General features: G+C 44.8%; 1 protein-coding gene and 1 pseudogene across 1 annotated transcript in view; one reads left to right on the forward strand and one right to left on the reverse strand.

Moving 5' to 3' along the window:
* CPLANE1 (ciliogenesis and planar polarity effector complex subunit 1) overlaps window positions 1-19,600 on the forward strand; it is a 90,187-nt gene that overhangs the window by 43,833 nt on the left and 26,754 nt on the right. The window contains exons 28-39 of the mRNA XM_037128974.2: window positions 893-1,047; window positions 1,666-1,829; window positions 2,344-2,426; window positions 3,066-3,154; window positions 4,157-4,234; window positions 6,184-6,373; window positions 8,974-9,267; window positions 9,441-10,205; window positions 11,358-11,528; window positions 12,622-12,732; window positions 14,106-14,160; window positions 16,745-16,849. Of these exons, the coding sequence (XP_036984869.2) occupies window positions 893-1,047; window positions 1,666-1,829; window positions 2,344-2,426; window positions 3,066-3,154; window positions 4,157-4,234; window positions 6,184-6,373; window positions 8,974-9,267; window positions 9,441-10,205; window positions 11,358-11,528; window positions 12,622-12,732; window positions 14,106-14,160; window positions 16,745-16,849 (2,260 nt within the window). The remainder of the gene's footprint in view (window positions 1-892; window positions 1,048-1,665; window positions 1,830-2,343; window positions 2,427-3,065; window positions 3,155-4,156; window positions 4,235-6,183; window positions 6,374-8,973; window positions 9,268-9,440; window positions 10,206-11,357; window positions 11,529-12,621; window positions 12,733-14,105; window positions 14,161-16,744; window positions 16,850-19,600) is intronic.
* On the reverse strand, window positions 7,994-8,660 carry LOC119036960 (60S ribosomal protein L31-like; annotated as a pseudogene).

The following is a 19,600-nucleotide window of genomic DNA, read 5'->3' on the forward strand; positions in this document are numbered from 1 at the left end:
GGGGTCCAAACCTTAAAGGTTGGAGAGGGAAGCAGGGACTAGGCCCTGTGTCTGGGGTGGGGTGCGTGGTACATGCATCTCAACCTTTCCTGCCCATTTCAGTGTGGTTATTGGCTCAGTTACCCGAGGTGTAGGAGAGCGCTGTGTTGTGGGTTCTTCCCACGGCAATTGCCGGGTGTGTGGTTGTACATTTAGTGTGTCTGTAGGAGGGGAGCTCCGCAGCTTCTCTGTCACTGTGGTTAGCCTCCCTCTCCATATTCTCCTTCTGCATTTGTTCTGTTTTAAAGTACTTTCATTTAAGAATAGTTTATTCTAGGATGAAGGGTGTGCTGGGGGGGCGTTTTATTTTTTGAGGTTTTGCAGGTTTTTAAAAAGATCAATTTCTGCTATTCTAAGGTAGTTTTTAAGATACTGTGATATTTGTTGTTGCTGAAATTTGTGTTTCTGGGTAGTGCCTACCTAAATATGTAAAAAAGAGATAAAAGATCTACATCCATTGTATTTTTAGCTCTCTATATATTTGCCTACTGTGTCACCTTGAAATAATTATTTAATGTCTTTATTATATAGTAAAGAGAATTCAACGAAAGCCACGTTTCATTTTTACTGCTGTTTTTTCTGTGGTCTGAAACCATCGCTGATTCCCTTACAAGTCTGTAAGGCTGGTTTCTTTCGAGTACCACTTAGGCAGCCAGGTTTGCTTTTTCCAGGTGGAATAAAGGCTTGATCACTGTTCAACATCAAGTATTGAGCTGTAGATGTGCGCTCTATGCTTGACAAAGAAATAAGAAACTTAACCAGGAGAAATTCTACAGAAAGTATTAATAATGTAAAGGCAAAATGAAAAGTATGTGGTTCAGTAATGAAGTCTCCTACAAATGGCTTGTTTTAGGTGCCAGAGAGTCCTTCTGCTGGCCATCAGAGTGGACCTGAAGCTGAGAGTGACCCCAAGAGCGATGATGGCTGTGTGGTGGTGGCAGGGCCCACTCACGGTGGTGGGCCCGAGGAGAGACAGGGTCACGACGAAGCTCGTCAAAGCATCTTGAAGTAAGTTGCTGATTGCAGGCTTCTGTTCAGTGGATGATACGTTTCTTGTTGGTGTTTGGGCTTAAAGGGAAGAATTGAACCCTTGGAAGCTAAAGGACTGGGTATTTCTTTGAACTGGGAAACCAGGAAGTGAGTTTTTTCTAAAGTGCTTTAACAAGTCATTGCAAAGTATGTTTCTGCCCTGCTAGTCTGTCTTCTGTCTTCTGAGAGAGGAACGAATTCATCCTGAGAGAGCCCTTTATTGTGTCAAGTGATTGCCACTGTTAGAGGAAGTTGAACTGACTGTTTCATCTGTTCTTGCACTTGGAGCAATGCTGGAGCAAAGAAAGCCTTTGAATCCCAAGGCTGGGAGACTCCTCTGCGAGAATGGCGGACTTAGATGAATTGACCTTATTCTAATATTCTGAGTAAATAACATTGGGGATGTTCAGCCATTCATTGTGAGGCCTTTTTTTTTTTTTTTTGAGCTTCTGCTGTGGCCCAGACAAGGGTAAAAACACCAGATTCTGTGTGAATATAAAAACTAAGTTCATTCTCTCTCAGTGAATGGAATCAATTGAAAGCAAGCTCTTTGTTTCCAAGAATGACTTATGATTTTAGCTGCTTCATTTTTGTCAGTAGGATGCCCGTTGAAGCCAAAACTCCTGAAATAGAAGAATGCAACGGTATTATTTCTGTCACTGATGGTACTGAAAAAGAATTTATAGATATCGATGCAAATCTTTTAGGAACAGAAGCATTTACACAGGAGGAAATGAATACATACCCATCAGACGATGAAGGTTAGTTTGCATGGCTAATTTTTTTGTTTGGCTTTATTAGTGTGATGAAGAACTGATGAATGATTATTCTCAATAACTTATTTAGTCATATCCAAATTAGTACATTTATAATGGCCTAAAACCAAAAATTAGGACAATTTGATATTTATGAAATGTTGAACACATCAACTCCTAGCCTGAATTTAAGTTATTAGGCCCCATGCCTCACTCCTGCCATTGCTATGGGCCTCTTGTTTTCTGGATGCCGGCTCTGCAGACTTTTCCTTGGCAGTCTCCCTGAGATAGGAGTTCTTGGTGTTTTTCGAGAGTTGTACAGGCATCTGAGGCCTCTCAAGGCTTATTTCAGAATCATTGGATGAAGAGGGGTTATCTCCAGGTATTTCCAAAGAATGTTTCTGTAGGGAGAATATAAAATATTTCTGGCATTAAATATTTTCCTGTAATATCCCTGAACCACCTAACAAAATGATTCTTTTTCAATGGTCAGTTTCTCTTCCTCTTTGCTTCCCTACAGAAGATGCCAAAGAACCCATGGGAAGTCTCCGAAGCCCCGCTGTGGCCACCTGCATGCAGACTTCCCCACAGCCCTTAGAAGAAGTAAGTCAGTGACTAGCGGGGGCATTGTTCCAATCCCCCAGAAGCCTGCTCACTCAGAACACCCAGCCACGCCCACTGGGAGTGGCGGAGCGCAGCTGTGCCGGCCACGCTTGCCCTTCACAGGGAGTCTGTGGTTGGTGGGGTGTCTTCTCATTTCGGGCAATGAAATTCTTACCTCATGAGGTGCTGTAGCAAATTACTGTAATCAAGAGTGTGGAGGTATTCTTTATTCAGAATATATAATTCAATTGTAATGTGCAGTTTTTGCACATATATGCACTTTTATGTACTATTTGTTTTCTCAAAACCGAACACACTGGATTTCCAAGTAGAACACAGACATTTCTGTTTATTGAAACAATTCCTTTATAGTTGTTCTCACAATGTACCCACTTATGTGGGTACATTGGCTGTATGTAGTGCTGTATTTAATATGCTCAGTGGCCCAGGGGGAGGAGCCAGAAGCAAGTCACACGGTATAAAGATCTGGTCAGAGCAGGATGGGCCTGCATTTTAATGCATTGGTTTCTCGCTTATTTTGAATCTGCTGTCACTCTGAGTGAGTGGCTTAACTGAAACTCAAGACACCTACGACAGTAACACCCATTCATTTCCCCTCTTTCCATTGGGCACCATCAGTTTCACCGGCGCCCCACGGGAGGGGTCCAGTGTCCGAGGGAGGAACCACTGGAGACACGCGTGGCAGAGAATTCAACTGAACAGAAAGGGTGAGCGGGGGGAGTACGGGGGCTTCACTTGAAGATTCACAGGCAGATTTTTTTTCTTGTGATCTACATACAGACATCTTGGCGGCACTGTGTTCCTAGTGAAGTTGTAACTGCAGTTTAGAGCAGTGGAAGTGCTGATTTTTAGTGAATGTTACATCCTAAACCTCAGTAGAGTGAAATGAACAGCTGTCTAACAGACCTGCTGTTCTCCGGTCACAATCAGCCTTTGTGAAGTAAAGAGTAGCTGTGCGAAGACCAGGGTTTGCTCAGCAGCTAGTCCGGGAGCCAGCACCGCCCACTGATTCCACTTTTGTGGGATCGAATAAAGAGCCCTTATGAACCACTTTATGTATATAATCTTGCACCGTTGTGGCATGATTGCTGTGCACCGTTCACAAGGCTGCGATGTTCATACACTCTGCTGGCTAGCTTGTTGTTTCAAGGAGAGCTGACTTTTGAAAAGCATAGACTTTTAGAATTACTTGCATAAGAGAGGCAACATAATTAGATTTTGTCTTCATATACAAATTTTTTCAGTTATTCTGTGGATAAGTAACAAAAAGAATATATTTATTCTTTGTCGTGTGCCTTTATAAGTAATATAGGTATTTCTATTACAAATTCATCCTTAAGGTTTTGGATGTGATGACGGGCTCTGTCCTGTTCTGAGCAAAGGGCCTGTGTCTTCCCTGGGGGTATCTGAAGCCCCAGCCAACCTGGCTTCTCCGCCCTCACCTGCGATTTTATCGTCTCTGTGGCTGAGCGGTCAGGTCAACAGTGCGCAGGTCGACGAGTTGTGCTGTCCAGACACAGTGTTTGCTTTAATTTGAATCTGTGACCAATTGCCATGGAAACAAGCATCAATAGATTGTAATTATGAGGTAAACATCACAGAATTAGAGGATGTTTATACTCTGAGATGGCTGAGCATTAAATCGGTTGTACCTTAGATAATGTGAAGAACATCTTAGTTCCTAATTGATTATTAATCCTTAATAATAGTATGATTGAAGACTTTTCAAATCCTGAACACACCATTCCTGATTCATTTTGTGCAGACACAAGTTCAGAAATTTCTAGGTAAGGATTTTTGCATACTGTACCATTTAATTGTGTTTTATAAATGGATAAGAGAATGAAATGATGCCTACTGTACCATTTTGAAATAATTACTAAATGTTTTCACCAAAAACTATGAGAATAGAGTGAAAACAATATGCAGCATTGAAAACACAGCACAGGGACACATGTATGACACCTTTAAGTTTACTATTGAAAGATGTTCCTCTGAACAGGCGTGTTGTAAAGACGTGGGAATTATTTTAGGACAGTCTTTTCTGGAAAAGTAGTGGCTGTATTATCGAAAGGTGTGGCTGTTGCTCACTTTCAGCCTCTAAAAGATTTTCACATAAAATGCTTTTTTTCCCCTCCCCTGGCTGATGTGGCTCAATGGATTGAGTGCTGGCCTGCAAATCAGAGGATCACGGGTTTGATTCCCAGTCAGGGCACAGACTGGCTTGCAGGCCAAGTCCCCGGTAGGGGTACATGAGAGGCAACCATGCACTGATGTTTCTCTCTTTCTCCTTCCCTTCATTTCTCTCTAAAAATAAGTAAAATCTTTTAAAAATATAAAAATAAATAAAATCTTTAAAGAAAATGCCTTTTTAAAATTTTTCTATAATCCTCACCTAGGATATGTTTATCGATTTTAGAGAGAGAGAAACATCGATTGGTTGCTTCCCATACGCCCCCTGACCTGGGGTCGAACCCGAAACCTAAGTATATGCCTTGACCGGGGATTAAACGTTCAACTTTTTGGTGCATGGGACAACGCTCCAACCAACAGAGGCACCCAGCCAACAGAGCCAGGGCTCAAATGCTTTTAATTCTCATAGAACAGACTCAGCCAGGTCTGTCTTTTAAATTTCTTATACGGAAGTTGAATAGTGCTCTTAGTGTACAGAAATCTTGCTGGAAAAGGAGGATAGTATAACCCAGCTTTCCTTAGAAAATACCCATAATTAGAGTGTATCTTCTTGCTACTGATGAAAGCAAGGGCTGACTTCAAGTCATCTTAAAGCAGGAAAGTCAGTTGTGATGCCTCTTTTTCATGGGTTTTCCAAATAACGTTTTGTCATTAAGGACATCAGATGTTTGATAAGAGGCAAATATTGCTGAAAGGAAATGAGAGTAAGCCCAAATAAATGTCGATGCAGTTTAATAGGTTCTTTTCCTTTCAGAGATAGCGATCATTTTCTTTCTATAAGATAATGCCCACTCCCTTATTTAGTTTATAAAAAATTGACTTGATTAGAACACATAGAGTGCCTGCTATGTGTAAGGAACCATCTCCAAATAATCATTTTATTTAAAAAAGTGAAAAGTGGCCCGAACGATGTAGCTCAGGTGATTGGGCGTCATCCTGCAAAAAGGTAAAAAACATGCTCAATTTCTTTTGTTGGTTAGGGTTTAGTTTTAAATATAAACTCTCTAGTTTGCTGGGAAATGAAATGTTCACAAACTGTTATTTTACCTCTAATGACAATCATGGGGCCTCACTGTCTCCATCTTAGAATTAAACATTTTTTTAACCCATGCATTTCCTATTTTCTTAACTCCATTCTGGATCCTTCAGTTTAGTCAAAGAAAATATTCTTAAACCAAACTACAGTCTATACAGCTAATTAGAATGACCACACAGGTTTCAAACTCAGGCCCTTCTGGGGCCGTGTGAGTAAAGCACAAGTGTGACCTGTTCCGGGCTGTAACCCCGGGGAGGAGCCATGTGGGCTGGACAGCACCTGTCTCTCAATGGAGACACCAAGATGCGTCACTGCTGACCACAGGTGTTTGGTGGGCACCAGGTGTGAGGAACAGAGAGAGAGGCTTCAGGTCTAAATTTCCTGAAAACTTTCAGAGAGCTTTGAAAGTAGAAGAAAAAGGCAGGCAGGATCACAATGTTCAGACCACAGACTTCTAACTTTTTATTGATTACTGTGTGGTTTTTGTTTACACACGCCCCCGTGCAGTCCGTGGATCTCTGCAGTTAAAGAGGCGTCTTCCACAGACCCACCTCTGGTGTCAAATGGAGCCAATGACACTTCACACACACCTGTGCCAGCACCCCGGCCCCAGAGAGAGGGACCCAGGGCTCAGCTACCAGATTCTTCCCATTCTGTCAGGCAGGTGCTCCAAGACGAAATGCTTATGTTAGTCCAGGTAAGCACATCCCCATATAAATACATGTGATAAGTCTATGTGTGATATCTACGTAAGATTTTTAAATGGAAGCCGACTTCCAGAATGGATGAGTTGACGTTAATTGCCTGGTGTCTGCACTTGGTGCCCTCTGTGTTAGTCAGTTCGGACTTGATGGCCCAGAGTCCAGGCTGGGCTACCTGCTTCTCACAATGACGCCTTTCACTGCGCACTTGGAGATGCACTTGGAGATGCACTTGGAGATGCGGAGCTGCACGAAGGGGGGGTGGGGGATGGTCAGAGGTGCCCAGAGTGCTTCCTAACGCAGCCTGTCACGTCACAGTTCTTCCCTTCAAACCCGGTTTTGGCTTGTTTTGAAATTGCCAGCCGTAATCGTGAGTGCCTTTCATCTCCCTGTTCCATCTCCCTGTTCTCACCTGGTTTTCCTCTTCCCTGTCTACCAAACCTTTGCAATGACGTGCCTTTCCTGCTTTGCTCCCTTAAACATTCGTTTCCCTCACATCTAATCCTCCACTCATTTGATGTATGCCAATTTAAGCAGAAAAATACAGTATTAAATTGGTGATTTTTATTGGTGATTCTTGATTTCTTTGAACTACCAGCCCTGATAATACTTTTTCCACACATTTCACTGTCCTATGAAACTTACTGAAACCGACTTTATTCTTATTCTCTCCAGGTTTTTCCTTTTCCATTTAGTAACACTACCTGTTTTAACAGCTTGAAGTTTCAGATGCATTTCTCAAACTTGTGTTTTAGATTACCTAGGCACTTTGCTGGTCCCTGGCCTGTGTATTTAACAAAATCTGTAAACAATTCAGAAGACACAAAAGATTTAAAGGATTGCTGTCCCAGAGTCATCCCTGCCTGCCTTCTCTGCCCGTGCCAATGTACTGGGGGTGCCCTCCTGGTCCTTCTGCCCACATGTCAGCACAGCACTTGCTATTTCTCTCGCCATAGCCAACCTTACATAGAGTCTGAGGGCTTCACACGTCCATGATCTTCTCTGTGCTTTTTCTAGGACATTCCTCTTCAGATGTTGTTTTAATACTGTATTTTTCTGCTTAAATGTCAGGTACAAATTTGTATACTATTTGATATATTTTTTTAAAATACAAATAGTGAAATACACAGAAAATGTCAGCTATCTTTTGGGATAGGATTATGAATGGTTTTTATTTTTCCTTTTTTCTGCAATAAGGATGCATTCCTTTTATAATTGAAGGGAACATCACCTGTTTCTAACCTGCAGTGTTTCTCTGTTGGTTTGTTTTACGAGGTGCAAATTCTCCTGTTGGACATGAAAGACCCCTCCACCAGCTTTTACCTCCCCCTCGCAAGTTCTTTCGTCCTCACAGTGTGGTCCCGGAGTGGTGACATCACCGTCGCCTAGGTGTCTGAAGTACAGACCCTCAGGCCCCACCCCAGGACCTACTGACATCAGCAGCTCTGGGGAGGGTGCTCAGTGAGGCGTGCCATGACAAGGACCGCTGCACTGACCTGTCCCCTCATTACAGCTGCATGGATCTCCCGTTCCATCTAAGCCAGTGGCTGATAGTGGTTCCCAAGCTTTTCTGTACATTTAAAGCACCTGGTTATGTTTTTCCCCCAATTTTATCACTACTCGACAATCAGCAGTGAGTTCTCATCCACATTAACTGTGTGTAGATTTTGAAAGTGGTGACAGGTACGTAGGTGACCACCGTAGAGAGCCCGTTTGGTGAAGCTCCACCCACACTATGTTTTCTGGACAACCGCACCCGGTTACAGTACAGGCAGCTCCTTCTTCCTGTGGCCCAGATGGCTGTGTTGAGCCTGGTGTCAGTGCACACATCTGGAGCTCCCGTCTCCTTCATGGCAAATTTCCAGATCTCTTTGTGTGCCCGAGGGACATGCTTCTCAAAACCCATTCCATGGCGCGCTTGTGGATGCCGATGGTGTATTCGCTGGTCACTAACTCATTGGTGGCAGAATGGCCCTTCTTGCCCCTCTTCTTGGTGGGAGGCACTGTGTTGGGCCCAGGTTGGGAAAAGCTACCTAGCCACCTTAAAACATAGGAACCCTGGCTCCCGTTCCCAGATGTCCTGAGTTTGCTGGTGTGGGCTATGACCCGGCCCCTGGGATTTAATGCTGCTCGGGTGGTCTGGCGCAAGGTGGAGTTTGTCCACCTGTGGTGCGTGCTTTCACCATCCACCCTGTTGCCCTTCCATGGCGTCTTCCTCTCTCTTCCCTGACTGCTCATCTCTGCTGGTTTGTTTCCTGAACACCTGTTCATGCACATGCCCATTTTAGGAATTCTTCAGTTACCCTCACCCCACTCCATCGGTCACTGCTTCATGATCCCTGGGACACTTGTGTAAACTGCTTTACAAATAGTCCCAAGTCTCATTCGTGAGTGCATGTGCCCAGTTGACAGCTCCTTGAAGACAGGAAGCTATTCTTTTCTTCCTCATTTAAAAAAAAATCTCCTGCAGCTGTGCCTCCTGCTGGTAACTGAGATGGTCTGACTGTTGTGGAGTACTCAGCCGATGGTTGTTGATTCTTTACGGGTTTTTTTCACCAGAGTTTCAGATGTTTCACTAATTTTTATTTTGTCATAGCTGCAACAGATCAACTTCCTGAGTCTGATGCAAATAGTAGGGTCGTCCTTTGCTAACCTCCCTGGCAGACATCGGTGTGCTCAGCAGTCTCCGTCTGTGCCGTTGGTGGGAAGCCAGGTGTCGCACCCGACGGGAGGGAGTGGCGATGCTGAAGAGACCAGTGGGAGTCTGGAGGAGAGGCCGTTCGCTAAACCGCCGTCCGTGGGAGAGCTCCTGGGAGAGCCTGGCAGGAAGAGCCCGCCCTCTCAGAAAGCGGTTACCCAGTCTGGTCAAAGTAGCAGTGCAGAGTCACAGGTAACGCATTCCAGAATGCCACTAGAGGTATCCTCGTTGCTTGGTGGTGGTTTTTGTTATTTGAGTCAACCACAGTTTTGGCGGTTATTACATCCTAACTTCTCCAAGACATATTGAACACCATTTACAAAGTAAGGGGTCTGTAATACATAATAGCTTTTATTTTCTTCCAGAATGTTCCACGTGGGAGTATTCCTAGTCCATTGGAAGGCCAACCCCAGAACAGTGGACTGCCTGCAGCATCTGAAAGCTTACCAACGACTTCCTTTCCCCCAGCCCCTGCTGCAAATACCCACCTCCAGCTTTTGCTCACATCTGCCATTCCGAACACACATAGATTTCTCCCAGCTGAAAATGCTTTCAGACCAGATGGTGGTTTTCCTTTGCTTCATTTTCAGCCTAAACACAAATTTAAGCCCCTTCTCTTCCCAGCAGGAAGAGCTCTGCAAGTTCCCCGTGGGCCTCTGCCACAGCCAAGAGAGGCCTGGGGGCCGCCTGCTTCCTCCCAGCCTCCTCTGCCGCTGGGAGCAGCGCACACTCCCGCAGCACCCCATCTGGACCTGAGCCAGCACAACTCGGGAGCCATGCTGAAGGCCCCTGAGCAGAAGAGAGGGGCGGAAACTATCGTTACAGAAACCCCTAAGCACGTGACCTTGGATCAGTGTGTTGGACAAGAACGCTTGACACCTCAGTGGGACTCTTCAATATTTGTAAAGCCCGAGAAAGTATTTGATATGAAGCCAGGGCCCCTTGAGACGTCTGCTCAGAATTCCTGTGGATTTCCATTATTGCACCTGCAACTTAGACCTCCTTGTGTGTTTCCCTCCGTCTCAAGAACACCAGTCACAGCCCCCTCAGCACCTCTCAGAGCCGCAGCCGAAGGGAGCAGATGCCCGGGCCTGCCGTTACTTCCCTCCTGCCTCCCGCAGGAGGACACGGTAATCGCTTTGACCGGGAGGTGCAGCCGCGCGGTCCTCCTGTGCGTCTCGCACTGTGCACGCCAGCATCCCGGGAAACACTGCCGCACGTTTCTCTTGTAAAAATAATGCTGCTGTGACTGGCAGCACCTAAAAATCCAGTTTAAAATAATAATTGGTGATTTTAAAGGTTTTAGGCCTTTCTTGTACATCAATACCAGAATTTGCTGAGCTCTTTCACATACATGTCTTCTACTCACAGAAGAAATAAGCAGTAAAATAAATGACCAATATGTTTCTTCGTGTGTGTGTGTGTGTAGAAGATAGAGAATATTGTTTTAGGTTCTTAGCAATTGTGACAGGATTGCCTCCAAATCTGTTAGAGGTTAATTTAAAATTGTTAAATTGACCCAGGTCTGTGTTGCACATACAAAAATGATGTCTTTTTGAAGTACTTAAAACATGGAAGATTAACTTTTGATAAACCCACTCAAACCTTCGATTGATGAAATTCAAATTGTTTAGGTTCTAACTTTGTAAGTTGTTGGTACATTGTAGGAAGGTCACTGAGTAATGTATTTCCTGGTGCACTTTTAAGATTTGAAGATGGTCTTGGGAAAAAAGAAACGGTCATTTCTTAGAAAAATGACTTACTTCCCATGACTTCTTTTCTTCTGAATACATTATGAACAGAAAACAAAGGATTTATGGAGTAGAAAAACAGATTTCATCAAGAATTTACAGAAATGTCGTTAGAGTAAGATCACCAACTCCCCGGTCCCACCCACAGCACCTGTGGGGACAAACACCTCGAGACATGCTCCGCCCCAGTCTCCGCCCCTCTGAGTCCCGCCGCTGTCCAGACTGCTTCAGCCAAAAACTCATAATGTCGTTTGTGAGAGGGAAGATCTTTAATGTGGAAAATAAATTAAGACGATGAGGACTTCCAACTTAACTTTTGAAAAAGGACAACCCAGTTGAAATGTCCAGCACTCCCAAACCGTTTATTCTTTAAGATCAGGTTACTCATCTTACCTGTCCAATTTGTTTCCTTGGACATGTTCCATCTCTTGGGCATCTTAGTTTAATTTAACTATATTTCTCAATTTTTTAACTTACTGCATAGTTGAGGTGTGTAGTTTTACATTAATGTACTTTCTTTCTTCCTCATAGTACAAAACCCCACAACGTCCTGCAGTGGAAAATCTCGGTGAGTTTAGACAAAGCTGGCCGAAACCTGCACACGGTGTACCTGAGCCAGGCGATCCCGGACCCCTTCCTGTGGTCAAGGGCGTAGTGGGACCCTCTGAAGCGAGGCAAGGCAAGGACGGCAAAAAAAGGCAAGTTTCAAGTGACATTTGATTTGAGACTGTCACACACCTGCAGGATTTTTAGGTGCAATAATACAGATGTAAGGGTGGAACTTAGAAGTTAATTGGTTTGACCTCCTACCCAAACACAACTGCAGACTTGTCAGGAGTCTTGCATTTGAACACATCTTGTGAGGAGGGAAATTCCTGTGTTGTGAGACAAATACTATTTCTTTTTTCATTTTATTAAGTTCTTTTCTGGCCTTCCCGGGCTGGAGGGTTTGCTCACGTCTCCCTGTAACAGGACGGACACTTACTGCTGCGGCACCGACACTTGCGCTGCCCTGCAGTAGTCCCTGTCCTCAGCAGGACACCGAGCGGATGCTCGTTGTTGTCCATCCTCCCTGTGCCCCACTCTTGTCCCTGAGGCCGGAGGCCAAGTACGGGAACTGTCTCAGGACACAGGAAGTGTGCAGGTGAAAAGGAGGCCGGGATTTACAGTGAGGAGCATTTACAGTCTTTCACTCGTAGTGGGTGTTCCCCATGTGTATTGACCAGTAGGTTGTTTCTGAGTCTAGGAAATAAAACATTCACATTTATCAGACTCCATACTCTGTTGTCAGTGCTCTCTTTCTGGAAATGGTTTCTTCCTTCCACCCACTCTTCCAGCTGTTCCATCTTCAAAGTAGGTCTTCTAACTTTTTAGGCCCTCTTCCCTGCCCCTCCCCACACAGGGATTTCACAGGGGACTAACTGTGCTCAACTTCCTCCAATACGCAAATGGAGGCATCCGATAGGGCCTCTGGGGCCAGCTTAGAATCTGCAGGAAAAGGAGTTTGAAAATCACCTGCAGGGTGAAATTCTGACCTGAGATTCCGGTGATTTACACAGAAAAGTCAGTTCAGCAGGAGAGGAGCTAAAAATAACTCGCATGTGTCCCTGACTTTACTCTGTTTGCTTATATCGTGGCAGAATATCTTGCTAATTTAACTAAACGCCATTGAAAATAATTTATTGGCAGTACTTTCACAACAGTCTCCCTATACTGCATGATACAGACGAAAAGTGGATGCTTCTAAAATAGTTAGACTGCATCGGACACTCTGCCTGTTGTGTGTCACAGGCAGAGACGACGAGCGGAGACAGCGCTGCGAGAACAGCGAGCAGAGAAACGAGGGACAAGGCCAGGCGTGGCTCTGCAGCCAGACGGGGATTCAGAAGTGGGTCCGCAGCCCAAGGTACACACAGTGCTGGGCCCTCTCCCGGTGTGCGCGTGCAGAGTTCAGACTGTCTGGCAGCATGTCCAGGCCGCTGCTGGCGGGAGATCTCCGCTGGCCGTGAGTAGCGGACTCTTTGCGTCCTTACGTCCTTACGTGTAGATAGAGTCCCTTCCTGGCCTCTCCCACCGGGAGCAGCAGTCATGCAGCTGTGAAGTGGAAGCAGCTTGGGGTAAATCAAACTCTGCTTAGAGCAGCTGCCCACCTGACTTTCTTATACTTGGAATCACTCTGCTTTTTAAAAAAATTTATTTAATTATTGTTCAAGTACAGTTTTCTGTCTTTTACTCCCATCCCAGCCCACCCCCCCCAGTGCTCCCCACCTCCCTCCCATTTCCACCCCCCTTAGTTGTTGTCCATGTGTCCTTTATACTAGTTCCTGTATCACTCTGCTTTTTTCTGCGACATCTTAATGCACTTTATATGTTATTTGGGTTTCTCTTATTTCAGTGAACTTATGTCTTTGAGGTTCCTCTAAGATATCTCCAATACAGGTTTATTATGTAACCAATATTTTATTTTTTTATGTTTTAGTATATTTACATTTTCAAAACCAAGTCTATTATCTAACATTCCACTTTGTATTTGTAAATCATGGAGATAATACAGAGAATGTTTTGGTAAATAATGTGGTTAATTTGGTATTTTATTTTATTTTTAAATTTTCATTTCATTTTTAATTTTATTTATTGTATTATTGTTGTTCTCTTACAGTTGTCCCAATGTGCCCCCTTTGCTCTCCCCTGCTCTCAGGGGCAGTCCCTACCCTGTCCTCTTGTCCCTGTCCGTGGGTCGTTTACACCTATTCCTTGACTAAACCCTTCCCCTTCTTTCCCCACTTGCTGTAACATATATTTTCAATCAGATCTTTTCAAGTGTTTCTTCTAAATTTGGTGACCCTATTTCCCTGTTTTTGCAACAACAAATTAAACCGAAACGGTTTTGTTTACATGAATTTTTAAAAGGTCCATTTTCAGGAGGCCCTCAAAAGCGTGCCTGCAGGCTCAGCTCAGTGCATGAATTATTTGGTGCGACGGGGCTTCTGTCTGGGCGTGAAGGCTGCTGGGCAGCAGAGAATTGCACTTAGGAATTTAGCTCCTGCATTAAATTGAGAATGCTCTTCTTTTTATTGCTTGACTTGTGTGTTTAGTGAGTCCTTGGTAGAGTTACTTTGATAGAGTAAATAAGTTGATAGAGTAAATAAATATTTCTAAATTAGGGGATTTGAACCTATTCCTAAGAATTAAGAGTTTCCTTAGCTATTATGTATTTTTTTTCCAAAATAATAAATGCCATTGAGCTAATCTGAGTTTGATCACTTGGGGATTCATTAGGAGCAGCAAGAACAGCGTGGTTCCCAGCCTCTGGACAACTTCGAAGTCCCCCTTGGTATGTATATGTGTGATCCGTGTAATGTCCACGTTCAGAGTTAACCTCAGCTTTCCAGAGGTCTAGAAATATGCCGGTAACCATGGGACTAAGTGTTCACATCGCTGACAAGGTGGGGCGTGTGTGCTGATGCCTTCTCCTTGACGAGCTGTGGCGGGCAGGCCAGATGCAGACCCTGCCTGTTTCGGAAGCCGAGTTTTCCGGAAACACAGCCGTGCCCTTTAGTTTATGGCTCATCCCTGACAGCGCTCACGCTGTAGTGGGCCCCCTCATTGCAGCAAGGCACCATGTGGCTCACGAAGCCTAAAACACCTACTCTCTGCCCCTTACAGAGCCTGTTAGCCAGCCGCTACCTTAGAGCAGTGCGATCGATCAGTCAGGATCACACCCTGGTGCAGACACACAAGGCCTGAAAAGGATTGTGGGAAAAACGTGCCTAGGAACAGATTCATCATAGAAAATACATGCACATTAAAGTGAAGCAGTCGGTTCAGAAAAGGTGACTTGCTTATGGATAGTAAACAGAAAGAAAATCATTTTCTTTCTTCAATTGGTCAGTTTATTTCCTGCCCCTGAAGGAGTGTACGTATTCCCCAAGGCTTTCTCCCCTGGAGTTTTCCCACACATACCCACAAACACTCCTGGGTACGTGAGACCATTGGCTCTTTTGACTTCAGCTCCTAAATTATTTGGGTGACACTCAGACACACACCTGCCCTCTCTCATCTTTCTGTTCTACTTTCACCTTAAATTCCACACGTCCCGATTTTAAGCTGATGGCTTTCTGTTAGTGATGCCACCTTCTCTTGCCTGGTGGAGCGGAGTCAACCCTGATTCATCTGCCTCCTCCGCTGCCCCATTTCTTCACTTGGTCCCTGACCAGGTCCCCCCCCCGCCCCACACCTGGCCTCTGCTCCTAAACCACACCGCTGTCCCCTAAGTAACCTGCCCAGCTCCCGTCCCTCAGCTTTCTAACCGCCTGTATTCTCCTTTCCCACCCACATGTCTTAAAACCCTTTTTCATTCTTAATAACATTTTTTTTTGCTTATTAAAGGTAATCTATGTGCACTGGAGAAAATTTAGAAAGCACAAATAGGGAATAAAAAGATATTTAAATCTCCCATCATCTTTCTGTCTAGAGATAGCTAGTGTTACGTTCTTTTAGGGGTTATTTTCTGAATACCCCTGTTCACGTATATCTGCAAATACATCGACTAGTACACACACTGTGTACTACCCGATTGTGCCACTAGGCTCCTGTATATAAAGAACACCTCTTGTACTTGTTTATAAATGACTTGTTTTCACATACTAGTAGTCAGCTAGGTGATATTCTACAGGGTCATGTTTAATGACTGCGTGGTACCCCGGTGAGTGTGTCCTGTGTCTTCCCAAACAATAAGTCTCCAGTTCTCTGATACCAACTGGGTATCATACAACTAATTCAGTTTAATTCCAACACAGACCCCACAGATTAAGGGCTCAGTTCTGAAAGACTCCCCATTTCAGATACATTGCTGCAAATGTGGGGGTTCTCATGACCCCCTCTTCCAGGTTTGCGAATTTGCTAGAGCAACCCCAAAGCTCAGGAAGGGGATTCATTTATGATTGCAGTTTTATTCCAGGGGATGCAACTCAGGAACTTTTGGATGGAAAAGCAGCACAGAGCAAGGCTTTGGGGGTGGGGGCTGAGAGCTCCCACACCCTCCCAGCACCCCCACTTGCTCATCAACCCAGAAGCCCCCTTAGCCTTGTTGTTTCAGGATTTTTTTTAAGTTTCACTATATAGGCGTGATTGCTGACAGCCTTGGCCAACGGGATTGCACTCCAGCGGTGGGGTGGGGCTGAGTGTTGTAACCCTCTGAGCACGTGGTTGGTCCTCTGGGCCCATCCCACCTGGGAGCTCTCTAGGGGTCAGCTGTGTTCGCTCACTGTGAATACTGAAAGACACTCCCATCACTTGGGCCTTTCTGAGGGCTTAGGGACTCCGCTTGGAACCAAGGGCAAAGGCCAAATGCATGTTTTTTATTATATTCCAACATAACCATAATTGATACTACCTCTTTCTGCTTCGTCTCCCTGGGTGGTCACCCAGGAAAATCCACATCTAAACCCAAACTCCCGCAATAGACTTTGAACTCTGATCCTGCTTCCTGCTGAGCTCTTGCACCAGCCCTGCCTGCTCTCCACCCTTTGTAACCCCTCAGGGCTGCTAGGTGCAGAGGTGTGCTGTGCCACAGCTCATCCTCCAGGGGCCTCACCGCGGCCTCCCCCCCTCAGAGCCTCTGTGCCCAGCGGCGGAGCAGGTGTTTCTAGGACAACGGGCCCCTATCACTCCCCACCAGCCACCCCTGGGCTGCCCTCTGCCAGAGGAGCGTCCAGGTGGAGGCCGGGCACAGGGGCCTCCAGGGCTCTGGCTTTGGTTCCACTGAGCTGCCTTCTCCCGCCCACTGAGACGCCACCTCTTCTCAGAAAGTCCCCTTTGACACCCACACCTCGCCTCCTGTGAGCTAGGGCCCCTGGGGCTGCTGGTGACCCCATGGTCACCTCACTGCCCCCCCCGTGTTTCCTGTTCTGTTTGAGAAATGCTGCACGACGATGTCACCACTCCGGCTGGACTGCACTTCATGGCCTCCGTGGGAAAGGGGGCACCGGGGCGGCAGGACGCAAGTACGAACACAGACCCAGGTAACAGGCTCTTCCACCGTCGGTTTATTTATTTATTTTTAAAGATGTTATTATTATTATTTATTTATATTTACAGGAGAAGGGAAGGAGAGAGGGAGGGAAATATCAATGTATGGTTGCCTCTCATGCGTCCCCTGCTGGGAACTGGCCTGCAACCCAGGCATGTGTCCTGACTGGGAATCAAACCCTGATCCTTTGCTTTGGTTCACAGGCCTGAGGTCAATCCACTGAGCTACGCCAGCCAGGGCTCTTTTACTGTTGTTTTAAAAATTCATGCATTTGCGACTTTTAATATGTTTAGATGTTTTCTTGACAGGGACTTAAAGGGAGTTTTAAATTAAGTGGTATTGCTGACTCATCGCAGGGTCTTGTCCCCAATTCTGGTCTATACTTTACAAATTGTAAACTTAAAATCAAATTTCAAGTGGAACTTATGATAACTTACAACATAATAGAGAAGTTTGTTCAAGAACACCATGCATGGACTGTGTCCTAAATCAATAGCAGCGATGCTCTGAATTTGGACTGTTGGTGTTGTTAGTTGCTTTCCCTGGTATGAAGCTCACCTGTGTGATTGAGAGGTCCGGCTCTGTGGCCGGTAAAATGAGGCAGGAAGCAGACTAGATTGCGCCCCCTGTGGGGAGGGTGTGTAACTGTGCCCCAGAGCAGAGGCACTAGGTGTGGGAGAAGCTGGTTGGAACCTGATCTGGCAGATCTTTTTTCACAGAATTCTGTGTAAATACGAGTTCTCTGCTCTTTGTGGCACAGTGATTCTTACATACATGTGTGGAACTTTGTGCCTTTTTAAACCTCTGATTTCATATTACTGTAAAGTATTTACTGGTTTTCAAAATAATGTGTGATCGTTGTAGAAGGGATAATGTAGCAAACTACGAAGATGAAATTAAGTGTAGTCATGCCACTCAGAAGTAATGTTTTGGTGCTGTGTGTCTTCCTGTGGACATGTCACTGAGATGTGTGTGTGCGTGGCACCGTGAATCCCTCACTGTGTGCCCACTCGTGCTGTGGGGGCGCTGCTGTTCTCCCAAGTGGCGAGCCCTTCACGGGCTCCAGGGTTTGTCTGTTTTCCAGGTACCTTGGGACACTTGCCACTTGGAGTGTATTCTTAACATGTTATTTCATTATTTGTTTACTTTATAGTATTATGTTAGCCAAAGAGTTCATTGGGTTTTAAGTAAAAATAAGAGACACCTTTTTCACTTTTCACCAATAACTATTGAACAACATATGTTGTTCCACTACCTTCTGCCATCTTTCAGGCAACTTACTTCATAATTTCATCTTCCCAGAACTTTTTATCTTTTTGAGCAAAGAACTGTTCCAGATGCCTTTTGCAGTCTTCCAGGAAATTGATATTTTTTTCCACGAAGAGAATTTTGTGAAGACTGAAATAAATGGAAATCTGAAGGTGCCATGTCTGGTGAATATGGCGGATGAATCAGAACTTCCCAGCCAGGCTGTAGTAGTTTCTGCCTGGTCATCAAAGAAACACGTGGTCTTGCGTTATCCTGATGGAAGGTTATGTGTTTTCTGTTGACTAGTTCAGGATGCTTTTCGTTTAGCGCTGCTTTCAGTTGGTCTAACTGGGAGCAGCACTTGTTGGAATTAATCGTTTGGTTTCCTGGAAGGAGCTCATAACAGAGGACTCCCTTCCAGTCCCATCACACACAGCATCACCTTCTGTCGGTGAAGACCAGCTTTTGGTGCGATTCATTTTGCTTGCCCCACGATCGCTTCTGTTCCACAGTATTGTAAATACTTTTCATCACCTATCACAATTTGTTTTAAAGACAGAACGTTGTCATTATGTTTCAGTAGAGAATCGCATGTAGAAATACAGTCAAGAAAAGGTTTTTTCTCACTTAGCTTACATGGAACCCAAACATCAAGGTGATTAATGTAACCAATCTGGTGCAAATGATTTTTAACACTTGATTTGGATATTTTGAGTATGTCAGCTATCTCTCATGGGGTATAATGTTGATTGTTCTCAATTTACGTCTCATTTTTGTTTTTGTTTTTAGATTCCATTTATTTTATTTTTAGACAGAGGGGAAAGGAGGGAGAAAGAGAGGGAGAGAAGCATCAATGTGTGTTTGCCTCTCATGTGCCCCCCACTGGGTATCTGGCCTGCAGCCCAGGCAAGTGCCCTGACTGGGAATCGAACCAATGGCCTTTCGGTTCACAGGCCAGCGCTTAATCCTCTGAGCCACACCAGCCAGGGGTAACATCTCATTTTGATCGCTATCAACTTCACCTGGCCTACCTGTCTGTGGAGCATCATCTCCAGCGTGAAACTTCCCACACCACTTTTGACACAGTTGATCAGTCACAGCACCTTCTCCATACACTGCACAATTTTTTTTTAGTTCAGATGCTTTTTAACCATTCTTGAAATAATAAAGCATAATATGCCAAAAATATCATGTATTTTCTTCCATCTTCAAGATTAAAATGGCTACAGAAAATTTCACCATTTTATAGGTTTTTTTAAATGCACGCTGCTATGACAGCTGTCACAATACAACCTAACAAACTTGTTTTGAATGAAGTTAAAGACAACCAAGGGCCACTACAGCCGTCTTACAGGAAGCACCGAACGAACTGTTTGGCCAACCCGGTACATGTTTGCTGTGGTGTTGAGAGTAACTGGTACCTAGTATGTTTGGCAGTTTGTGTAGTGCACACAAATAATGGGTTAAAGGTGTGTTCATTAAGAAGTGATGTTTA

The sequence above is a fragment of the Artibeus jamaicensis genome, unplaced genomic scaffold (assembly GCF_021234435.1).
Source record: "Artibeus jamaicensis isolate MK-2021 breed Jamaican fruit bat unplaced genomic scaffold, CSHL_Jam_final scaffold_369, whole genome shotgun sequence".
Classification (NCBI taxonomy): domain Eukaryota; kingdom Metazoa; phylum Chordata; class Mammalia; order Chiroptera; family Phyllostomidae; genus Artibeus; species Artibeus jamaicensis.